The following is a 13,553-nucleotide window of genomic DNA, read 5'->3' on the forward strand; positions in this document are numbered from 1 at the left end:
ACCACTTATTCCAATACAGTTCATTGAATCATAGATCTAGAATTAGAAGGAACCTTATAAGCTATCTGGTCCAACCTAGTCATTTTACAGATGAGGAAATGGAAGTCTAGAGAGCTGCAGTGACTCACCCATGATCACAGAATTGGCAAATGGCAGGGCCTGGATTTGGTTCAGTTCCTCAACCCCAAACCCAGCACTCTTCATCACATTACATTGTTTCATCACTCTTTCTGAGGCTTCAGCTCAGGACATTGAGATGATGAGGTCAACTGATGAGGCTGATACCCTGAGCTGAAAAGGCATGAAAATGATCCAAAATAGAATGTAATTAGTGATCTCCTGCCATGACCCTCTAAGGACAAATTGTTGGTTATTAGCATCAGGAGATTGTCGAGTCATGTAGTTAATGAAGTCAGATGATTTTTTTAATAGTCCTTAATAGTCCTCAGAAAGAGAGGGGCAATCAGTGAATAGAGAGCCTGACCTGGAGTAGAGCATGAGTTCAAATCTGACCTTAGACACTGTGTGACCTGGGCAAGTCACATAATCCCAATTGCCCAGCCCTTACCACTCTTCAGTTTTGGAAGCAATACTTAGTATCAATTCTAAGACAAAGTAATGGTTTAAAAAAAAGAAAAGAAAAGAAAAATGGAGTGAGATGTTTTATAGAATTCTTAAAACTAAAGTACTTTAGGGGGAAGGGTGATTCTTAGTCCATGCTATCTCTTTTTGTTTCATTTAGCACTGGCTTCTCTCTGTAAGCCTTCTTCTCTAATTACAATCTCCCTTGTAATTGTGCACTGCAAATTGCTACCCTTGCTAATTGCCATGTGGACAGTTAATGAGCAGAGTGGTACATGAGGAGTGATAAAGATGGCCTTTATTTAAAGGCAAGACCTGTCAACCATTTCCCTTAAAATCATGGGAAACACCCCAGTGTCAGCAGGCAGATGGGAATGTATGTCACCCCCACATCCACATCCTCCCCACCCCTGTAGCCACACGGTAGCTGGCCTGTCTGCCTGCCTGACTTTCCTGAAGAAGTGCCATATAGCCTTCATTAGCTTCCTAGTGAGATTGGTGACTTCTAAGCCTGATTTAAGAGTGGGCTTTCCCTGGAGAAGCAGGGGATAGCATGGAGAGGAACACATATTCTATGTGAGTTCAGCCCTTATGTAGGGAACCAACCTGGGCTATTCGTGAAGGAGGATGAACAGGGGCCATTGACACAACTTCACCAAAAGGTCATTTTGTCTTTCAGGAATGGTAGATATTGCCCGGCAGACTGTAGAATTTCTCTATGAAGAGAACGGTGGCATCCCCAGAGATCTTTATCTTCCCACAATTGAAGACATCAAAGATGAAGCAAATAAATTCACAATTGATAAAGTTCGAAAAGGTTTCTTTTTCCTTCTTGTTTTACTACAAATGTGGAATTGAGAATGGGCCCTTTTGAAAGCAATGAGCATGAGAAACAAAGCCTAGGGCCATGGGTGGGATTGCTCCAGGGAGCCGCAGTGAGGCTCCAGGCTTCCCTTACACCTATTTGTTCCAGGCCCCTAGTCTAGCTCTGAATTATTCTAGTAAGGACAGACATCCTCAGGCTATCCCTCTCCTCAACAGCACAAGAAGCACAAACAGAAAATCCCAGAGTTGGGAGATCACCTTAGGAGAATGCACTGGGGTAGAAGCCAGGAGGGGAAAGAAGTTGCCAAAGCCCTTTCTAGCCAACAGATGTTGGTTTGGGCTCCATTCCCCAAGGTGAACTCTCTGCTATATTGCCTGCAGCCACTCTGAGGGCATAATCAGATATTTTCCAGGTCCCTCATCCTATCCTAGATCTGACTTAGAGATAACACTGGATCACAGCAATCCAAGCTCTTGAATAAAAACTCCCTCCTTTGGCCTTCAGGTCTCACTGTGGTCACACGTTCTCCAGACAGTAACAATGTGGCTAGCAGTGCTGTGGGGACTGCACTCCCCAAATTTGCCATACGAGGAATGCTAAAAACTTTTGGCCTCCATGGAGTTGTTCTGGATGTGGACTCGGTAAGTAAATGACTTTAAAACATGCTTTTAGACAGAGCTAGCTCTGGAAATGGGAGGTCCTGGGTTCAAATGTGGCCTCAGACACTTCCTAGCTGTATGACCTAGGCGGTAGCCTTCAGAGCCTCTGACAGCACTCTGGCCTGCTTTGTCCACTCTGGCACCTATCACCCAAACCACCATATACCCCTAGGGCCACAAGAAAGTAAGGAGTACAGATTTTTTTGTTTTGTTTTGTTTTGTTTTAAGCTCAATTTTTTTTTTCATTCCTTTGAATGTAGAAATTTAAAAACTTTGAGGGCCAAAAATATCCTCTCTGTAGACCCAGGGAACTTGGACACATACAAATCCTATAATTGAACCACAGTCAGTTCTACAGGCAGCAGCCATGTCTTTCCCAATGCATGGTAAAGACCCGCAGTTGATGAAAAAAGTCAGAAAACAGATGTCCTCAAGTGGTACAAGCAACATCTCTCTCTACTTTGGATTAACCTAACCAGGGTGAAATTTGGAAATGTCAAATAGTCCTTTGAGTCTGCCCTTCCAGACCAAGGAGCTGGCTATGATGGCCAAGGCCAGTAGTTGATCCAAACAAACCATGTGCCCATCTTCTCCCCAGTTTCCCAGTCACTCATTACACTTGGGTGATTCCTTTATTTCCCAACTGTTGAATAGAGGTCAATTGTTAAGAAATCTAAGAAACAAAACTAGCTGTGCTCAAAGTTTTGTACTTTTTGCCTAGATTCTGGGAGAGATCTGAGAGTTAAAATAAGACAAGACAAGGCCCTTCCTTCTAGAGTATTGCCTTATCATCAAGATACTTCTTATCTAAGAAGTCAGCACAATATGATCAGAAAAATCCTAGAATGGGACCCATGAGACCTGACTTCTGCTTTAGACTCTACCTATTATAAGCCTTACAATCTCTCCACATTCACAGACCTCAGTTTCATGATTGGTAAAATGTTGAGGTTAGAATCCATGACCTTGAGGACCACTTCTGTTATAAAGTTCTGTGAGCTTTGATCTAAGGATTCAGATGTAAACATAAAGACAAAACTCAGGACTGGTCTTCAGGTTCTGCTGAACAAATTCTGTCTGCTAGGCCAGGTTACTTAGTGGAATGATTTTACTGTGTTCTGTGAAGACACAGACTACAAGCACTCTGGCAGAGTCCTCTGCGCTGCCCTTTTAAGAAGCCAACTCTCACACCACAGTAGAGTTTAATGCAATAAGATTGGCAGTGATGAACTCTGTCTTAAATACAGAATTAGGCCAACTCATACTTTCATCTTGCAACTTTAAATCATTCTGGTCCAGTGTAGCTCAAACCTCTGACACTGGTGACTAGTACTTACCGATGGAAATTCATGGTAACTAGAAATCATCTATAAATAGAAAATCATGAAAATAGCATTGCACGAGAGGCAATAATTTATTAGTGTTTTTTGAGTGACTTGGCTTCCTGTGTTATATTGGCTTCTAAGTATAGTTTTATTTTTTATTTTCCTCCCTGGCATTTGAATCCTAACTGCATCTACGTGATTTCATTTGGGGCCTTAATGACCCCAAAATAGAGATTAGTCATCAAATAGGTTCCCTGTTTTGGAAGCATCAGCAATATGAAGAACATACAACTTGGTCTAATCTTAAAGGCTTTCTCCTGGGCTCTCTTCCCTTCTTTTTCTCAGTTCTCTCTCAGGAACCTCATAGCCAATCACTTGCAAAGTCTGGCTGATCCTACCTCCTCTGCATCTGTCCCTTTGTCTTCACTCAGCCAGGCATTCACTGCCCTAATTCAAGCCCTTGTCACCTCTTGGCTGGACTATGGCAGTAGCCTCCTATATGGCTTCTTTGCTATAAATTTGACCATATCATTCCCTTGCTCAGCAAACTCCACTGCTCTCAACTATCTCTGGTAAGATACTCCTCTGCTGGACCTTTCAAGCCTACATACAGCCTGCCTCCAATCTACCTTTCCTGCTTTTATTGTCCATTACACTCCTTGAGCCCAGCTGGCCCTCTTACTGTTTTCCACACACCATGATCCCTCTCCCATCTCCATTCTTTTGCACACATTGCCCTACAACCTGAAACGTATTTCTTCTTCCTTCCCTCAGCTTCCTAGAATCACTCCTTTCCTTCAAAGTCCAGTCCATTCTACCTTCAATGGGAGACCTTTCCTGACACCAGAGCTGTGTGTCTTTCCCACAAAATTATCTTGTATTTGTCTTGTATCTTTTCCAAGTGTGTAACTTAGATGTATACAGGTATACATTATTAAACATTAACATGTATAACTTCTGTGCATATTAGCATATGAAATTTAGACATGAACTCAGAGGGAGATTTTCATTTTTTATCTTTGTATCCTTCAGTGCTTCACATAATACTTGGCACATATTAGGTTCTTACTAAATAAATGCCTATGCATTGATTCCATCAGTAAGAGTAACATAATAGGTAATTTTTAAAAAGTTTAATATGGGGATAGCTAAGTGGCTCAATGAGCCAGGCCTGGAGACAGAAGGTCCTGGATTCAAATCTGGCCTTGGCCACTTCCTAGCTGGTGATCCTGGGCAAATCATTTACTGCCCATTGCCTAGCCCTTACTGCTCTTCTGCCTTAGAACTTATATTTAGTATTGATTCTAAGACAGAAGACAAGGGTTTTTTTTAAATTATTTATAAAGAAGCAACAGTTTAAATTTATCTCCATTGCCTGACCATATCTGTTTAGATTTTTAGACTGTCCCTTGTTATGTGACCAGCACGTATTTAAATTTACTCTATCATTACACTCTTTTTTCCATTTCTGTTTTAAATATTTATAACTAGTATTTCAACCATATTTTATCTAGAAGATTTAGACATTCCTTTGTTTTTTCAGGTCTCTTTGACCTCAATGTGTATCGTATTTTGCCCTTTAATCCAAACAAAAAGGCAAATGTTTAGAAGTATTTTGTACAGCTCTTGGCAGTCACACATTTAATGTATTACATTACCTTCCCTGTCATATCACTTTTTTGATAGTAAAATAGTTCTGAGCCAGCAATGGCTTCCCACATAGAAGAAGAGGATTGGAAAGCCTGGAGTGAAAAATAAATGTGCCTATTTTCAAACTGTGCAAATAAAATCAATATTCAGGAAAAAACCCTACAAATTTCTTTTTATTGTTATAGGTAAATGAACTGGTGCAAGTGGAAACTTACCTCCGCAGTGAAGGAGTACTGGTGCGGTACTGGTATCCTATAGATATGTTAGAAAGGCCGCCTGCAGGCTATCGGAGGACTGCCACTAATGGGTTAGTTACCCTGGACAACACCAACATTCAGATTCACAGGTAACCCAGAATTCCTTTAATTAAAACTTTCTATCTAGGAAGTCTACACAGGAATAGCCCTCCTGGCAGCTTCTCCTATAGAGGCTATTACTTCTAAGTCAGTCAAGTGTTTACTGAACATCTGTTATACGCCCAGCACTGTGCTTGGCACCTTGGGGGAATTCAGAGGAATTAGGAGCCTTGCCTCCGACATGAAGGGCATGGCAGCATAGAAGCATACCCAGCCACATGGGCTGTACAGGCCATTTGTCTATTAGCAATGGTAGTATTTCATAACTAGATCATAACTTTAGATTAGATTCGTAACTATTAGTTTTAATAGAAAAATATCCCCCAGGTATATCTCTGAATCTCGTGTTCCTTCACAATATGCTGAAGGTTTTTCTACTTATAGACCTTTTAGTTTTATTATTGACAGATATCTGGTTATTGGTCGGCAAAATGGGTCACAGATCTGAAAGTTTCTTAGAAAGTTCAAGGTAGCATCCAAATGTAGAGCATCATGATTGTAACCAATAACATACCCTCGAGAAATGTCCACTCCTAGTGACCAAGTGCTTTGAATTGGGTTCTCTACTGGGCAATCCTGTTCAAAGCCTGATAAAGGTGTACATTTCCATGCCTTCCAAAGAGACCTTTTCTTTTCAAATAAACATAAAGGAATTCATCACCAAAACAGGCTTCTGGAACTCCTTTCCTAGGCTGAAAATATTCACTTTGTTAGCTGAACCTCAAGCATGAAAAAGATTACCTAAGGAAAGCCACCCATGTTTGTCCTATATTGCTGGGCTGAACAGTTTTAGTTCTTTGAAATTGGAAATGAGCAGACTTCAAGGTAGTTGGCATCTTGATTAAAGACTTAGTACATTTATGCTGCTCTTTTCCTTCCATGATACATTTACATTTAGAAACAATTTTATCCCAAGGGAAGGGAGAGGCAGAGGAGGGAGTCCAGTGAGTTCTTTAACCTCTTCCCAATACATCTACTAAGTCTGCTTGGATTTCAGTTCTACAGATCTTACATATTAATGGTCAGTACCATCCAAGAACCAAAGCCTGCTTTTTCATGGCTACCAGTCCCGAACAGAGTCCAAGTATTCTTTTTTTTTTAATTCTTATTTTCTGCCTTAGTCACAGCTTTAAGACAGAAGGAAAATGACTAAGCAATTGGGGTTAAGTGACTTGCTCAGGATCACCCAGCTAGGAAGTGTCTGAGGTAATATTTGAATCCAGGTCCTTCTAATTCCAGGCCTAGCACTCTACTGCACCACCTAGATGCCCCCACCAAATGTTCTTGTAATAAATTTCATTTGGGCTGCTCAAGAAATATCAGTAAATAACATGACCCAATCTTCCATGGCCTCCAGAGGAACTTTTATTTGTTCTATTATTAAAACAACAACCACCCTTACCTTCCATCTTGGAATCAATACTGTGTGTTAGCTCCAAGGCAGAAGAGTGGTAAGGGCTAGGCAATGGCAGTTAAGTGACTTGCCCAGGGTCACACAGCTGGGAAGTGTCTGAGGCCAGATTTGAACCCAGGACCTCCTGTCTCTAGGCCTGGCTCTCAATCCATTGAGCTACCCAGCTGCCCCTCAGAGGAGCTTTTAGAGACCAAAAACTTGTATACATTTTAAAACTGCTTCTAAAAGACTTTTTCTGTAGTTTTCATCTCTAACAGGTTCTATCCTTGTAGTTAGTAAATACAAGATTGTGCAGGATTGAGGACCAGAGGAGCCCTAGTTGAGTATTCATAGTGATTTTCCAGTATCCTTAAACACATCTCTTTGATGACATTAAAACCACTGTCCTCAGGGAAAGGAAGTCCAGAGCTCCTTAAGCCCCAAGTGTGCCCTTTGTTTTTCTAGTCAGCTCTGACCAAGCCCTCCATGAAACACAAAGGACAGCCTGCCTTGGGCACTGGGCATGCCCTGATGGGCAGATTTCAAAAGAAGAACCTGTTCTCTTGACACGAGTTTGCAAAATAAATCTCACAGGCTCCAATCAAAGGGTGGCCACCATGTCATGGGGGTGATTTGAGGAAAATGGCAGTCACTGGGCTCTGTGGTTGAGATGAGCAGAAGACTTCCATCCCCCGTATCCCATGTTTCTTTCCAGGGAGCTTCTGAGATGCGAGGCCTCTCTGGCAAGGCTCTACTGCCGCATGGCCCTCCTCAATATCTTTGCCCCGAAACTGCCTCACTTGTTTACCCGTCTGTTTCACATCCCTGCTGTTCGGGACATCACCCTGGAACATCTACAGCTCCTGTCCAGTCAGCTCCTTGCTCCACCCCTTCCTGGTAAAGTACCTCAGTTACTGTCACTGCCCTGGTCAACAAATGCTTCATCAGATCCCTCCAAGGTCATGATAATGCTGTGCTCTTACTCCTTGCTTCCTTTGACATGATGAGCAAGGCTTGAGCACTTATGGGGAGCCTTGGATGGAGAAATGATTCTGAGGAAATCATCTTTCTAAATTGTTGTTCTTTATATTCATCACATTAAGTTGGCCCCAACTCTCAACACTTCTACTGTTGTCAAGTGTCAGGTCAGCTTCTTCAAGTCATTGTGGCTTAGGGAGAGACTAGGAAGTGTGATCTAACTGAATGAGGACTAGCCACACATGCTTTTTAATATGATAAGAATCAGAGAGAAATACTCTCATTGCCAAGAACTCCTTCGTGCCAGGTCCCTTTCATACACAATGATTTCAGACAAAGCTGGATATAGGAAAGCCAGCTCATGTAGTCTTTGTGGAGGGTTAGGGGAGATGCCACAGTGCTCATCTCTAAGATGGGACAGGCCTGGCAAATGTTGCTTTATTCTGCTCTTCAGGCCCAGAGCAAAATCCTCTTGGATTGGTTGCAACCATCCCTCTCTCCTTCCTTTCATCTGGGGCTGCACCTGGAGTAGTTGCCTCCTCCATCCCATCCCCACTCAGATGCATGTGCTGTGGCCTCCATGACACTGGGCCTTGTTTAGGATTCTCAAGTGCTGAGATTTCCTTGGCCTTTCCCTGCCCCTTTCCACAGTAGATCATCAGAGCTTTGAAGCATTAGAATGTGCTTACAGATTCTCTGAACTCCTCTCAGAATCCTCTGGTAGATGATCCATGGTTAGGAGAGGGAAGCAGAGCTGACAGGTACCTCCTAGGTGTTGCTAGTTTGGGTGTGCTTTCAGATTCAGCCTCCCAAGTGCAGTCCTGCTGGCTGCCTCTGTTTCCCTGGACTCTGAGATCAGGCCCTGTTTTGTTCCCTGTTTGCAGATGGCACCATCAGCTCCAGTGCTGTCCTTTGGGCTCAGTCTCTGCAGCACTGCATCCATGCCCAAAACTGTTCTGCTGCAGATCTCTTCTACCAAGGCAGCTCACAGACAGTCAGAGAGTGGCTTAATGTTGCCATCACACGGACCCTCCATCAAGGGGAAGAGAGCCTTTTAGAACTAACAAGACAGATCTGCTCTTTCCTGCAGGTAAAAAAAAAAATCTTTGCTATAATCGAAGTATGGTCTCAATTTAAAAGTAGAACATGTATTAATTTGCTAAAAAAAAAAAAAACCCTGTGCCCAGTTTATTTTCCAGGGACTTCCTTTCCTCTTCTGGAGTAGCCTCTGTATATGTTACCTTGTTTTCCCCATTCCCTAAAGACCCTCCTTGTCCTACCACACCTACTGCTGAGATACTTCTTACCCTTTCATTTTATACCTAGCAAAAGAGGATGAAATGCTCTCATTCATGTTTGTAGCCTGTGATTTTCATGATTAAATATCTCTCTGCAGACAGCTCCGGAACAGTTTCCCTCAGAAGAATTCCCAGTTTCTGAGTCTAAAGTCAACATGGATGTTAATTTCCCTGGGGCAGCCTTTGTCGTAGTATCTTGTAAAGAAAGTCAGTCTGGATTCCGTAAAGAGTAAGTAGGCCTTGGTCAGGTAGAAGGCAGTGGAGAGAGAGGGAGGAGATATGGGGCTTGATGAAGTTAGCAAAGAAACACAGAAGTTATTTCTTATATATCCTCTGTTTCCAAATTTCTCTAGGGCCATCATCTTCCTTTTTTTTGGTATCTTGTTTTCACATCCCCTCCATTTCCTAGGCTATCGCTCCTCTCCTGGATGGCACAGAGAGCCATCCCTTATTACATAGAGGAAATAAAGGCAATTCAGCAAAACATCCACAAAAGGAGGAAGTCTTAATATTCTCTGTAGCATCCATCCCCTCACTCTCCCACCTCATCAAATAGGGGAGATAGGCACCTTCTCTTGTGTCTTCTTAAGGCCAAGCATGGTTATCATGCTTTCACAACTCCCAAGCTTGATTCTTAGATTCCTTTGTGAGGGGTTGCGTTTTGTCCTTTGGTCTTTGGGCCCCATGCTTACCTGGTCCTTCAGTTCTTGTTTAGTCATTTTCTAGTTGCTGAATCTAGGGCATTTGCTTTGGGAAACACGTCTTCCTGACAAAGAAATAGTCATGAGTAATAATAACCACAGGCATTTATACAGTACTATAATTTTCAAAGTACCTGCCAAAATGCTATTTGGTCCTCACAATGGCCCTGGAAAATAAAGATCCTTCTCTTTACAAATGAAGAAACAGACTTATTGAAGTGAAGAGATTTATTCAGGGTTATATAGTGCTAGTAAATAGTAGTCAGAACTCAAACCCTGGTCTTCTGACATGCCATCCAATGCTTTTTCAACCACACCACTTTCATAGAATATGGTGAAAATCCCTAAGCAGGATTCCTTTAGCCAAATCTCTTATTATCATCCCCATTAGAGCACTTCTGTCTTTAGTATCTTTTGTATGTGTGGCCAATTCTTCCATTAACACTCATTTCTTCTTTCACAGCTCTTCACTGTACAAGGCTCCATGGGCTCGCGTACTATTGTATGGGCTGGGTCACAAAGTGAAGCGTAATGGCCAGCTCAATCTCATTGAAGCTGTTTGCTATCCACGGGACGCTTCTCCAACCAACACAGGGCTTACCCCACCTCCAACCACCAACCAATATCCTTCAGTGATCATATCGACTGACAAAGTCCACATCAAACTGGGTAAATCTCTTGATTAGCATTTAGTGATGAAAGGTTGGAAATCATTTTGATGTGGGCTGAAATGTCCCACAAATCCAACTAAGTAACTGGAAACAGTTTTGAAAAAAATAGAGGGGGCAGCTGAGTGGCTCAGTGGATTGAGAGTCAGACCCAGAGATGGGAGGTCCTGGGTTCAAATGTGACCTCAGACACTTCCTAGCTGTGTGACCCTGAGCAAGTCACTTAACCCCCCTTGCCTAGTCCTTACCACTCTTCTGCCTTAGAACCAATACTCAGTATTAATTCTAAGACATAAGGTAAGGATTTAAAAAAATAGAAACAATAACTAATTGATTAGTATTGGGCCACTTTTCAGAAAAGACATATGGGTTGCTTAAATTCACAATTATGAGAAAACTCTTCACATGTATAACCTTTGATTAGGGAACCCTGAAGTTTCCCAGTCACATAGGAATAGGTTCAAACAATGTTCAGTTTCCACAATCACTGCCTTCCTTAGTCTGGGTGAAAAGAAGAACAAAATGTGAACAAAAGTTGCTCCAGGGTGTTTAATATATCATTAGCATTGCAAATGGCATTGTGGTTTGCTCCTGGCAGGGGGAAATAAGGTAAACCATGGATAAAGGCATGCAGATCAAAATGGACCATGGCTAAAGTGGCATCAGTTCCTTAGAAGCAACAGCAACAACTGCCCAAACAAATGATCTCTTCCTTAGTAACTAATCAAGATAAATAACATTCCTGAAAAACCCTTGCCAAAAACCCTTGCCACCTTTGCTTACCTTCCTTACTATATCAGCTAATTAACTATAGCCACACTACTATTATATTCTCTCATAGTAAAGCTTGTTTCCTCACCATGGAATTAGTCTGAGCTGTCAATCAATCCTTTGGATGAGACCCTAATTGCCTTCCTTGCCCACATCAATTTCTCTGCTTTTCCTTTTTTTTTTTCTAAAATGAAAGAGATTTTCTGCCTTGCTAAATCCATTTCCCAGTGGAAAAGAAACTGGTCAGAACTACTCAGACAGCAGTTCAAGGGACCTGCATAATTGTGCAAAGGCCTGACAGGTGCTGCACTGTTTGGTTGTATTAGGGATGTTATTTTCTTCCCACATGTGATTTGGGATGGTTATTTTATGGCCGGAATGATTATTTCTTGCTATAATTGGAACAGAGTAATAATTCATTTAGATTTCACCATTCAGTCCAAATTTCATCGAGTTCTCATTCCTCAAACCTGCTGAGCATAAACCCCGGTCCCCAGGGTAGTGGGCCAATATATCCATAAGTCTGGTACATGGGCACTTTGCTTATTAGAGTCAGCTTTTGAATACATCTTTAATACTTTCATGATTTGTTCATACCTGGAACCCTTCAGAAAGCCATAGAAACATTCTCAAGTCCTAAATAGGAAATAGCACTTGGGATATTACCATTGGACAAAACAATGTATCTTGTCTCTCGAGACATCTTGATTAAAGCTGCCATCGTTTCAGTGCTGAAAACCAGTGTTAGGTGACAAAGAAATCTATTTAAATCTTCATGGTGCTGCTTGCTGCTTGTCTCTCCTACACAAGATGCTGTTTCTAGGCAGATGATGGAGGAGGAGACGATTTTGGTACCAGGTACTCCAGTACCCAGTATCTCCATCAAGGAGAAAGATCCAGGAAGGCTTACAGCTTTCAAATGGAACTTACTGTTAAACTGCAGAGTACTCTGACCATTTTGAAGTCATTTTATTGTCTCCTGGATTAACTTTAAACATTTAAGTTATAGATGGAGGCTCCCAGACCCAGCACTGTATGCCTGCTCTTCTTAAGTTCTTCATGAAGGCAGCCAGCCAGCCAGCCAGAAACTCAGACATGTCCACAGAACTACCTCCTGGTTGTGCTTTTAATGTCTCCAGACTCCTAGTTGAACAATTATAATAACTTCAAGTAGTTTAGGTAAACAGATCTTCAAAGCTAGAAGGGGATCTCTGAGATCAAAGAATCTAAAACTAATCTTCTGTCTCCCATTTAGTAAATGTGGAAGCTCAGAATCAGAAACATGTGGCTGGTGAAGTACCCTTAATTATATAGCTAACAAGTGACCACACCAGGACCAGCCTTGGGCACTGTGAGCCTCCAGAGAATGTTGGCAGAGTACCTGCCTCATTGCAAGCTTGGGAAGAGGGAATGCAAGTATTATCTCCACTCAGGAGAAAATGGAGACTAAGAGAGTTCAAGTGATGTACCTGCTCTTAGACACACAGCTTGTTGGTGGCAGGGCCAGCCTTCCCAACATCCTTCTCCACAACACTTTTTCAGGTGGCCCCTTATCAATGCTTATGGTGCCTGACAACCAAACCTGGGGACTCCTTGTGCCAGTGTATCAGCAAAAGAGTTAAGAGATCCTTTCACAAGAGGAGAAAATGTTTTTAGCATTCAGAAGTCATTTCTGCAAGTCTAAGTTAGGCTATGTTGGACTAGATAGCACATAATATAAGAAGTGGAGGTGGAGAGACCTGAAAACTTGATCTGAATTGCTAAATGGTATGCCAGCCACAAAGACCAGGGCTATCTTGAGAGGCCTAGTGTCCAGGCCAGATAGGTGGGAGTTCGTTCATCTGCTTTGTGTAGACCCACCCTAGAGGCCTGTGTGTCCTTTGGGGTACTCCACTTCAGAAAGTGCCTCAGTTAGTTGCAGAGCTTCAAGAGGATAAAGGCCAAAATGGCACCTTGCCAAGGAACCAGGGCTAGTTATAAAGAAGGCAAAGTCACATGGTAGAAAGAACACTGGATTTGGAGTCAGAGAACCTGGGCTTACTAGCTTTGTGGCACAAAGCAAATCCTGGGTCTCCATTTGCTCTTCTGTAAAATAAGGTTTGAAGTGGAAGATCTGTGAGCTTCCTTCTAGCCCTAATTGTGATATTTTCACCCTAGGACAGAGAGAAGAATAGAAGTGTAGACTTTTAAGTGTTTAGGGGGCCATCAAGTAGAAGGAGCATTGAAGTTTGTTCTTTTTGGTCTCAGAGAGCAAAGCTAGCATCAGTGAGGGGAAGAACAAAGAAGTAGATTGAGTTTCAGTGTAAAGAAAAGCTCCCTAAAAAGGAAACCCATCCCAAAATAGAA

At 42.2% G+C, this 13,553-nt stretch overlaps 1 protein-coding gene across 8 annotated transcripts in view; it reads left to right on the top strand.

Moving 5' to 3' along the window:
* HECTD4 (HECT domain E3 ubiquitin protein ligase 4) overlaps window positions 1–13,553 on the top strand; it is a 225,708-nt gene that overhangs the window by 186,353 nt on the left and 25,802 nt on the right. For all 8 annotated transcript variants that reach the window (XM_056821721.1, XM_056821722.1, XM_056821726.1 and 5 more), the window contains exons 53-59: window positions 1,262–1,399; window positions 1,913–2,049; window positions 5,228–5,388; window positions 7,507–7,688; window positions 8,654–8,859; window positions 9,166–9,296; window positions 10,232–10,437. In XM_056821721.1, the coding sequence (XP_056677699.1) occupies window positions 1,262–1,399; window positions 1,913–2,049; window positions 5,228–5,388; window positions 7,507–7,688; window positions 8,654–8,859; window positions 9,166–9,296; window positions 10,232–10,437 (1,161 nt within the window). The remainder of the gene's footprint in view (window positions 1–1,261; window positions 1,400–1,912; window positions 2,050–5,227; window positions 5,389–7,506; window positions 7,689–8,653; window positions 8,860–9,165; window positions 9,297–10,231; window positions 10,438–13,553) is intronic.

Source organism: Monodelphis domestica, chromosome 3 (genome assembly GCF_027887165.1).
Source record: "Monodelphis domestica isolate mMonDom1 chromosome 3, mMonDom1.pri, whole genome shotgun sequence".
Classification (NCBI taxonomy): Eukaryota; Metazoa; Chordata; class Mammalia; order Didelphimorphia; family Didelphidae; genus Monodelphis; species Monodelphis domestica.